Consider the following 12,149-nt stretch of genomic DNA (forward strand, 5'->3'; position numbering starts at 1 on the left):
ACTACATCATGCTCCTACACTACATGCTCCTACGCTACATCATGCTCCTACACTACATACTGCTCCTACACTACATGCTCCTACGTTACATCATGCTCCTCCACTACATGCTACTTCACTACATGCTCCTATGCTACATGCTCCTATGCTACATGCTCCTACTCTACATGCTGCTCTAACACTACATGCTCCTACGCTACATGCTGCTTTTACACTACATGCTCCTATGCTACATACTGCTCCTACACTATATGCTCCTAAGGTACATGCTCCTACACTACATGCTCCTATGGTACATGCTCCTACACAACATACTGCTCTTATACTACATGCTCCTACACAACATGCTCCTTTGCTACATGCTCCTACACTACATGCTGCTCCTACACTACATGCTGCTCCTACACTACATGATCCTACACTACATGCTCCTACACTACATTCTGCTCCTACACTAAATGATCCTACACTGCATGCTGCTCCTACACTATATGCTCCTACCCTACATGCTGCTCCTACACTACATGCTCCTACACTACATGCTGCTCTTACACTATATGCTCCTACCCTACATGCTGCTCCTACACTACATGCTCCTACACTACATGCTGCTCTTACACTACATTCTGCTCCTACACTACACGCTGCTCTTACACTACATGCTGCTCCTAAACTACATGCTCCTATGCTACCTGCTCCTACTCTACATGCTGCTCCTACACTACATGCTCCTACGCTACATGCTCCTACGCTACATGCTCCTACGCTACATGCTCCTTCACTACATACTGCTCCTACACTACATGCTCCTACGCTACATGCTCCTATGCTACATGCTCCTACGCTACATGCTACTCCTACACTACATGCTCCTACGCTACATGCTCCTTCTCTACATGCTGCTCCTACACTACATACTCCTACGCTACATGCTCCTACACTACATGCTCCTATGCTATATGCTCCTACACTACATGCTCCTATGCTACATACTGCTCCTACACTACATGCTCCTACAGTACATACTGCTCCTACACCACATACTGCTCCTACACTACATGCTCCTACACTAAATACTGCTCTTACACTACATGCTCCTATGCTACATGCTCCTACACTACATGCTCCTACACTACATGCTCCTACGCTACATGCTGCTCCTACTCTACATTCTGCTCCTACACTACATTTTCCTACACTACATGCTGCTCCTACTCTACATGTACTTACTCTACATGCTGTTCCTATACTACATGCTCCTACACTACATGCTCCTACGCTACATGCTCCTACACTACATACTGCTCCTACATTACATGCTGCTCTTACACTACATGCTCCTACACTACATACTGCTCTTACACTACATGCTCCTACACTACATGCTGCTCCTACACTACATGCTCCTACGCTACATGCTCTTACTCTACATGCTGCTCCTACACTACATACTGCTCCTACACTACATGCTCCTACGTTACATCATGCTCCTCCACTACATGCTACTACACTACATGCTCCTATGCTACATGCTCCTATGCTACATGCTCCTACACTACATGCTCCTACTCTACATGCTGCTCTAACACTACATGCTCCTACGCTACATGCTGCTTTTACACTACATGCTCCTATGCTACATACTGCTCCTACACTATATGCTCCTAAGGTACATGCTCCTACACTACATGCTCCTATGCTACATGCTCCTACACAACATACTGCTCTTATACTACATGCTCCTACACAACATGCTCCTTTGCTACATGCTCCTACACTACATGCTGCTCTTACACTACATGCTCCTACACTACATGCTGCTCCAACACTACATGATCCTACACTACATGCTCCTACACTACATTCTGCTCCTACACTAAATGATCCTACACTGCATGCTGCTCCTACACTATATGCTCCTACCCTACATGCTGCTCCTACACTACATGCTCCTACACTACATGCTGCTCTTACACTACATTCTGCTCCTACACTACACGCTGCTCTTACACTACATGCTGCTCCTACACTACATGCTCCTACGCTACATGCTCCTACTCTACATGCTGCTCCTACACTACATGCTCCTACACTACATGCTCCTACGCTACTGCTCCTACGCTACATGCTCCTTCACTACATACTGCTCCTACACTACATGCTCCTACGCTACATGCTCCTATGCTACATGCTCCTACGCTACATGCTACTCCTACACTACATGCTCCTACGCTACATGCTCCTTCTCTACATGCTGCTCCTACACTACATACTGCTCCTACACTACATACTCCTACGCTACATGCTCCTATGCTATATGCTCCTACACTACATGCTCCTATGCTACATACTGCTCCTACACTACATGCTCCTACAGTACATTCTGCTCCTACACTACATACTGCTCCTACACTACATGCTCCTACACTACATACTGCTCCTACACTACATGCTCCTACACTACATGCTCCTACGCTACATGCTGCTCCTACTCTACATTCTGCTCCTACACTACATTTTCCTACACTACATTCTGCTCCTGCACTACATGCTGCTCCTACTCTACATGTTCTTACTCTACATGCTGTTCCTATACTACATGCTCCTACACTACGTGCTCCTACGCTACATGCTCCTACACTACATACTGCTCCTACACTACATGCTCCTACATTAAATGCTCCTACACTGCATACTGCTCCTACGCTACATGCTCCTATGCTACATGCTCCTACGCTACATGCTGCTCCTACACTACATGCTCCTACACTACATACTGCTCCTACACTACATGCTGCTCTTACACTACATGCTCCTACACTACATACTGCTCTTACACTACATGCTCCTACACTACATGCTGCTCCTACACTACATGCTCCTACGCTACATGCTCCAACTCTACATGCTGCTCCTACACTACATACTGCTCCTACACTACATGCTCCTACGCTACATGCTCCTTCTCTACATGCCGCTCCTACACTACATACTGCTCCTACACTACAAACTCCTACGCTACATTCTCCTACACTACATGCTCCTATGCTACATACTGCTCCTACACTACATGCTCCTACACTACATTCTGCTCCTACACTACATACTGCTCCTACACTACATACTGCTCTTACACTACATGCTCCTACGCTACATGCTGCTCCTACACTACATTTTCCTACACTACATTCTGCTCCTGCACTACATGCTGCTCCTACTCTACATGTTCCTACTCTACATGCTGTTCCTACACTACATGCTCCTACACTACATGCTCCTATGCTACATGCTCCTACACTACATGCTCCTACACTACTTGCTCCTACGCTACATGCTGCTCCTACACTACATTTTCCTACACTACATTCTGCTCCTACACTACATGCTGCTCCTACTCTACATGTTCCTACTCTACATGCTGTTCCTACACTACATGCTCCTACACTACATGCTCCTACGCTACATGCTCCTACACTACATACTGCTCCTACACTACATGCTCCTACGCTACATGCTCCTACACTGCATACTGCTCCTACACTGCATACTGCTCCTACGCTACATGCTCCTACGCTACATGCTCCTACACTAGATACTGCTCCTACACTACATGCTCCTACACTATATTCTGCTCCTACACTACATGCTCCTACACTACATGCTGCTCCTACTCTACATGCTTCTACTCTACATGCTGCTCCTACACTACATGCTCCTACACTACATGCTCCTACAATACATACTGCTCCTACACTACATGCTCCTACACTACATACTGCTCCTACACTACATGCTGCTCCTACAAAACATTCTGCTTCTACACTACATGCTCCTATACTAAATGATCCTACACTACATGCTGCTCCTACTCTACATTCTGCTTCTACACTACATGCTCCTGTACTAAATGCTCCTACACTACATGCTCCTACACTACATGCTGGCAGAGGGTCTCCTGAGAGTAGAGTGGAAATTTGCACCTTATAATACACAGGGTGGATCGTTAAGGACATTTGGTGCCATACTAAGGTATTTTAAAATGCACATTGGAATGCACAAATGCATGTAATACTATTTTCCATCTTACTGCCGGGTCACACCCGGATTTTGTTCAGGCGCCCATCCCGGGTGAGGCCCAGCTGAGACCTCTTGCAGACAGGTGGCAAGATGACACCATTTGGATCACATGTTGAGCCGGCGCTTGGAGATTATCTCAACGGGTTACCCGTGCACAATGCATCACGAGCCGGGTTGAACACGCGTTCAACCCTTCTCGTGACCGAGGTTCATATGCTGGGCTTATTTCAACCCTGCCTTTTTACACTGTGCAGTAACGCGGGTTATTGCTGCTAGTGTAAAAGGGGTATAAGGAACCTCTAATGACAATTATACCCAGATATGTTGTGAATGTGATGCATTTTGAAAATTGCTCCTTTAAAAATGTTAATTATGAAACTGACAGAATTGTCACTATTTGTAAGATATGGTCTATTCAGGGGGACAAACTGTATCAAACGTTCTTAAGAGGTCAAGTAAAGAAGTTTCTATATTGTAGTAGCTCACAGGTTCTCAAACTCAGTCCTCAGGACCCCAAACAGTGCATGTTTTCCAGGTCTCCTCACAGAATCGAAAGTGTAATAATTAGCTCCACCTGTGGATCTTTTAAACTGTGTCAGTGAGTAATGAATACACCTGTGCACCTGCTGGGTTACCTGGAAAGTGTGACCTTTGGACCAAGTTTGAGAACCACTGTAGTAGCTTATTTGTAGCTAGAATCTGGTTGCTATGGAGCAACTTGTCCACTTTACAAGATTTGATACATCTCCACCAGAGACACAGGACATAAGAGGACTTAACAAACTAGATGGAGCTCACCTGTTGTAGCACTCTGTCCACCTAGGGTACTGTACAAAGATAATTGTCGTACTTTTTTTAATCATTTTACCAATGCATCCTTTGTGGTGATCAAACACCATAATTATAATACATGATCCACCTGTGGAATATAAAAATGAATAGAAATAATTAAATTCTGCAGAGATTAATTTGCCCTTAATTAATCAAGCAATTATAAAATCCAACACTCACAATAGATGGTTATATGAAATACTTGCTTGCTGTCAACTTCAAGAATTAATTGCCCTTTAGAAATGTGTCAATTAGAAGCATACTGGGCTCTGAGATGTAACAATAATAACACAATGCAGTGAGATGTGTGTTCAGTCGCAGTAGGGTAGGATGGGGTTCAAATTAACTTGATGGCTCTGGGTCATTTTTGAAATTAATTTTCTTGACATGTTTTTTTCATTTATTCAAAGCAACTGCTTTAATATATTTAAAGGTTGCGCAATTCCAACAACAGTAGAACTATAATTAACAGAATCTGACTACTTTATTTGTGTTAGATTAACAGTAAAGCTGGGTACACACTAGACTATGGGCCTCATTCAGACCCGCTCGCAAGCGGGTCCATGTTGAGGCCCTGCGCACGCGCAGTGGCTGCACTGCGCGTGCGCAAGCCCCGGAGTGAGAGAGAAATTCTCTCGCTCCGGGGCTCACTACAAAAGGGGCGGCTGTCGATGGTGATCGACAGTTCGCACCGTTTTGTAGGCGTGGTGGGGAGGTGGCTGGCCAAACGGATGCATTCCCGAAGGTCGTTTTAGACATTTCTGCAAACGATTTATGAACGAATGAACGATAACGATATCGTTATCGTTCAATTGCTCAATTTAATCGTCTAGAGGATGGGCACCTTTAGAATTCATGATTCTCTTTGTGATTCAATTGTTTATTATCACTGGTCTAGTTTTATATTGCAGCACTGGGCTATCTTTTGCAAATGTGATTTCCTTTGAGGCTGGACAGCTACAACTCCAGGAGCTTGGAGTAACATCCAGACAAATAACGCCTCACAGACAGAGATTCATTTCAGCGCAGTTACCTATTTAAATAATGTATATTAATATGCTGGTCATACAACTTCTTGTGTATATGCTAAGGCTTGGAGGGGAGATAATTGAACTATGTATAGGTTTTTGGAGAGGGGGTGGGTTACAAGGACCCGAATCCTTTATGTACTTAATTAAAATTGCTAAATTCCCCTGATGACAGGTGCTCTTTAAGCTGACATACTCCACTATATTTAGCTATGTGATTTCTATGTAACCATTAAATAAAAGCGAATTATATACCCTGTAACATTGTACAAATTGTTCCATATTGCAGTATGTGTAGCACCTAAATGATCATGATGCATGGTAATAATCAGTTTGAAATCAATCTAACCATATATATATATATATATATATATATATATATATATAGATATACACAGTATATCTATATATAAAACAAAAACTGTGGTCAAAAGACAACCGCCATTGGCATCTGTATCAGCCATCCTGCCACTGCAGTGATTGGCCAACATGAACTGTGACACCGCCATAACACGCTCATAAAGCAGACCATCTCTGTGCATCTGTTAGCCACCTCCCAGTCACTGCGCAGGAACACCCAGCACTCAGTTCTCTGATGCAGCGTGTCTCAATCACAGCAGCGCCTTTGTCATAACCCCAACATGACCCTCTCCAGGAGGGACCCAATGCTCTGGTCCTGGACTTCCCTGGTAACTTATGATTGGTGGCGGCTCCAGAGGTGGGACTGCAGTACAGTCCAAAATTCAAATAGGGGAGTCACACCAACTGCCATTGAGTCCCCAGCCAGTGATGTTTGGCAGTGTGTGAAATGACAGTTGGTGTAGCTCCCCTATTTGAATTTTGAACTGTGCTGCAGCCCCACCTCTTACCAGGGAAGTCCAGGACCAGAGCATTGTGCCCCTCCTGGAGAGGGTCATGTTGGGAGATATGCCTTTGTGCGTGCACTCTGTGTAATACATGCACCATAAGAGTCCTTAGGAATTTCCGCGCATGCACAGCAGCAATAAATCGCTCAAACGGGTGATCATTGGTATTCTGGGCAGCTCTGACACCTAATTAAATAGGCCGGGCTGACAATTAGCCAGCAGCTAATTGAATCTGTCCCATCGTGTTCAGTTGGGGTATATTTACTAAAGTGCGGGTTTTTAGAAGTGGTGATGTTGCCCACAGCAACCAGTCATATTCTAGCTATTACCTTCTATAAGATCCTAGATGATAAGTACTGTAGAATCTGATTGGTTGCTACGGCAACATCTCCACTTCTAAAAACCTGTACTATAGTAAATATACCCCAACAGAACACCATGGGACAGATTCAATTAGCTGCGGGCTAATTGTCAGCCCGACCTATTTAACTAGGTCCCAAATCTCCGCGTGTTCAGCCCCAGAGGTTGCGCTTAACATAGATTTTTCCTTGCAGCCTCAGCAGCTGCCAGCAAAAATCTCAGAATAGCCCTGGGCATTTAACCGCGGCTTTACCCGCACGGTAATCAAATCTGCCCCTATTTACTGCACAAAAGAGGAAAACTAGACTTCCCCGTGGTGTATCTATAATGGGCTGGATTGTACAGAGGCCCAGGGATCCCTTTACTTGAGGTCAGCGACGTTGTCTTTCTGGCAATATCTTCATAAAAATGACACCAGAACAAGAGCAAGCAAACACTCTGGTACTCTGACAAAGTCTTGGCTTTCTTCTGGGAGATGCAAATGATCATGGGGGAAGGGGGGTGGGACTGTACACAGCTCCCTATCTCCATTAAAAAGCCCCTGGCCTGTTACATCCCAATAGTGACTTCATCAGTGATTTCCCCAGGATTATGGGAGTCCGTCCTGCTGCAACTTTATGGATAGGAAAAATCTATAGCTGCGTACACATTGGGCGATTAAAGTGGACGACTGAACTATAACGATATCGTTATTGTTCAGTCGTCCACTTTATCGTCCATTTTTAACACCAAAGCGATGAACGATAACGACGATGCGCATTCCCATGGGTCGTTCGTCATTATTGTTCATCGGGTAAACATATAGGCCAATCTGACGATATTGTCAGGTTGCTGCATGTTGGGGAATGGGGGAAAGAGCCCGGCGCTGAACGATATCGTTAATAATATCATTCAGCGGGTGTGCTCAATGTCATGAACGACATTGAGCACACCCTGCCGGGGACACACTAGACGATATCGCTCAGGGAGCATATCGTGTAGTGTGTACGCTCCTTAAGACAGGTTTTCTAGTTAAAATAAATAAATAATAAGTAAATAAATAAATAAAAAGTAAAACTAAAATCTGCTCTTATTTATAACCATACACAGCAAACTGATTTCTGGTATTACCATAATGAAGAAAACTTGTAGATAAATTTGAGGGTACATTTCTAGGATTGCACCAGGTAAAAGTAAATAGGGCAGATTAATGACAAAGCTGGCATATATTGGGCCTGGTTCTGAGTCTCACGCAGCTCTGTTGTTTGCGGCAGCATCTAGCGAATATTAGCAAATATGCACTATGGCGAATACACACAACTTTGCGCATCTCCGATCATTTCTGAGCCGGACGGTTCTGTGATGAAAATCTGTCCATAAAATGGGAATTTCTGGAAGTCAGCTGGGCAGCTACTTTGCTGATGTCCGCAAGAGAACCGTTTCATTAGAGTGAGTAGCCAGAACTCCGTGCTAGCTGAGACATGCGTATGGCATAGGGCCGCCTATTCCTGTTGGGTCTCTTGCACCCTGCATGGTGTATTTGTAAAAATGTATCTATAATGGGTGCATGGTGTGCAGTGCACACAGGCCCCTGGCTGGGGGGTGCACACCCTGCACCCATGTTCTTAAAAAACGTACCTCTCTGGATATCTGCGTTCTCAGCAGTAGCGCTGCACGAGTTGGGTATTACAAGCCGCCGGTTCAAATCCCAATGAGAGAAGCCCGACAGATTAAAATCCTGATGCTGGCTCATAAGTATATTTAACCTTCCCCTCTCTCCCCCTAACCCTCCCTTGGGGGTGCCTAACCCTAAGACTCGGGGGTGGTGCCTAACCTTAAGTATCCCCCCGTGGTGCCTATCCCTAGCCCCCCTCCCCACACCCTAAACCTAATCCTCCCGGCGGGGTGCCTAACCATAACCTCCCCCCCCCCCCGGTTGTGCCTAAGCCTGGCCCCCTCTTCCCCTAGCCTAAACCTGACCCTCCTGGGGGGGTGCCTAACCCTAAGTCCCCCCCAGGAGTGCCGAAACCTAACCCTCCCCCCCCCCCTTCGCGGCTAACATGTTACGATGCCCGGCTAACCTACGTTTGGTATGCTGGGCGTTGGGATTTCGATGTGGGGCTAATGATAGGTGTTATTTAGAGATGAGGGGTCCCATACAGAGACTACACATGGACCAATGCCTGTGATGATGGTTGCAGCTGCAGATGGAACATCAGTGAGCAGTGCAGCAATTTGCTGGAACCAGTGTAGATACTCGCATGAACATATGGATAAACTCTGGCTGCAGCGCCCGTCTGGACTTCCATCCGCTTTGCGTGTTACTAAAAATCAGGACCATTATTTGCTAATGTTGCCTGTTTTACTCTATAAAATGCAAGGAAAATTAAGTTACTTATTTTACTATGCTTCTAAAGTAAACAAGGGGACAAATGTAATAGCGTGAGAGTTTAGAAAATGTGAGCGCTTAGCAGTACATTTGGCCCAATGTCTATGGGGAATTTACTAAGGTACAGTACACCAAGAAGTTCAAAATGATTCTCAATTAGAGACCAACACACAAAATCTGCGTAATGTGCTCTAATCGTGAAAGTATTAAATACCTCCAGCTGTTAACAAACCAAAAAGACATTCTGCAGTTACTGGATACTATATTAACAGTTTCAATCTAGGGTGGAAGAGAGGAACGCTGCCATGTTTATGATGAAATAACAGCCTGTGCCTGTATTTGTGTGTATGTGTGTCACTGCCTCTTCAGGTTGTACACCTGGACCCTGTGAAAGCAGAGGAGGAGATAATTACGCTGCCCATACAGACTCCGTATTACGATATGTCACCATCAGACAGTGCCCCCTACTGTGATCAGAGGGTAAGACACATGTATGTAGAAAACTACATCCAATAAAACTTATAGCCACAGAAATTAACTGCTTTGGTATTGCACGTCTATTTGTGTACCTACTGTACCTTATGCTATGTATTATTAACCAACCAAACATACACTTAGACATTTTACTGTACTGTATATTTACTTCAATGTAACACTTATAAATTAACAGACACCTTTCAAATTAATTGTCAAAATTAAAGTCTGGTTTACAGTTTTAACATAAGTATTACTGCAAAACAATTGTCATAAGCTGTATCGTCACAAGTTGATCAAACAATAACTTATATGTGTGAATAGAATACAACAGACATATGTAGTGTAATGTGTTGACACAATAAAGTCCACCCTTCTGTCTGTATCAAATCCACGATGAAAATAGAGGTGTTGAATTTTCCTTCATCCAAGGAGAAAACAGAAAAGCAGACCACAGCCACCAGTTTATCTAACCTTACTTGATATGGGGATAAATGGAGCCTATCAACATAAGCTTTCATTCTCAATTTATCCTTCCATCAAATATGAAAGTGTATACTCCAATGGGCCTATGCATCAAAGCTGGGGGAGAGAGAAAATTGTGAGAGATAAAGTACTAACCAATCAGCTTCCAATTTACTTTTTGCAGGCTGTACTTTAAAAATGATAGTTAGAAAATGATTGGTTGTCGATGTATTTGTTATAATTTTATCTCTCTCTCAGCTTTGATACATAGGCCCCTAAGTATGTAAAAATGCAAATAAACAAAATCTAGTGCTAAAACACCAGTAAGGTTTAAAAAGGAACAAAAATTAGAGCTGCAGTAATCCGGTGAGGTGTTTTTTTTTTAATTATTTATCTTTATAAGTATTACTGTGGCATATAAAAATTGCTTTGCCACACTGTGCAAATCTGTCTGCATATAGTATTCTAAGGGGTCTATTCATTATGTTAATTATCGGGGTCCGAACTGACCCAGATAACTAACATTGTTACTCACGGCGACTGTCGGAGCAATTCATCATTGCTCCGGCGCAGCGACAGCTGATCTGAAAATCAGTTGTTTCCCTGAATGGTTTTAACTTTTCCTTTCGCACAAAGCCCTGGAGTGTGATGGATGGAGATGGACAGGGGCGAAGTGATCCGAAAGGATCCCTCTACACAACCGAGGACTTCTTCCTATAGGGAAGGAGCTGTACAGGAGCAAACGCCATCTGAAGACGGTGAATGCTCCCGAAGTCAAGTTCTGAAAGTATTGTATTTTCAGAGCTTGATGAATTTAGGTCCCCATTCCAGTGTATGGGAAGAGCGGGTCACATCAGGAGAGAATGGTAAGCCGGAGATATCTGTGATATCTATTGCATTACCTTTTGGTGAATAAATAACTTGCTCTTGTGTCTCCTTATTGCTAAAGACATCCATTATATATACATACAGTATATGTATATATATATATATATATATATATATATATATACAGATATGTAAAGACGGCACTCTTGAGACTGGACAGCTTCAAATAATGACCATGACAATAGTCGTAATGTAAATCGATTTACATTACGACTATTGTCATGGTCATTATTTGAAGCTGTCCAGTCTCAAGAGTGCCGTCTTTACATATCTGCATGTTGAATTCTTTGGAAAGGCACCGGAGTAGTTGCAGTTTATTTAGGAGTGCCGGTATTTTGGATCTATATATATATATATATATATATATATATATATATATATATATATACATACATATATACTAATATATATATATATATATATATATAGTCAGGTGCATAAATATTGGGACATTGACTGAATTTTCATATTTTGGCCTCCATTCACCACCACAATGGCTTTGAAATGAAACAAACAAGATGTGCTTTAACTGCAGACTTTCAGATTTAATTTGAGGGTAATTACATCCAAATCAGGTGAACGGTGTAGGAATTACAACGGTTTCTATATGTGCCTCCCATTGGGGCCAAAAGTAATGGGACAAACTAAACAATCCTAAATCTAACTTTCACTTTTTAATACTTTGTTGCAAATCCTTTGCAGGCAATTACAGCCTGAAGTCTGGAACGCATGGACATCAACAGACGCTGGGTTTCATCCCTGGTGATGCTCTGCCAGGCCTCTACTGCAAAT

At 43.4% G+C, this 12,149-nt stretch overlaps 1 protein-coding gene across 4 annotated transcripts in view; it reads left to right on the forward strand.

Moving 5' to 3' along the window:
• Positions 1–12,149, forward strand: part of NECTIN1 (nectin cell adhesion molecule 1) — a 239,712-nt gene that overhangs the window by 201,946 nt on the left and 25,617 nt on the right. For 2 of the 4 annotated variants that reach the window (XM_088455813.1, XM_088455817.1), the window contains exon 8: positions 9,900–10,021. In XM_088455813.1, coding sequence (XP_088311939.1) covers positions 9,900–10,021 — 122 coding nt within the window. The remainder of the gene's footprint in view (positions 1–9,899; positions 10,022–12,149) is intronic. The other 2 variants (XM_088455814.1, XM_088455816.1) reach the window with 1 other exon arrangement.

Source organism: Taudactylus pleione, unplaced genomic scaffold (genome assembly GCF_031769625.1).
Source record: "Taudactylus pleione unplaced genomic scaffold, aTauple2 ptg000671l, whole genome shotgun sequence".
Taxonomy (NCBI): Eukaryota; Metazoa; Chordata; class Amphibia; order Anura; family Myobatrachidae; genus Taudactylus; species Taudactylus pleione.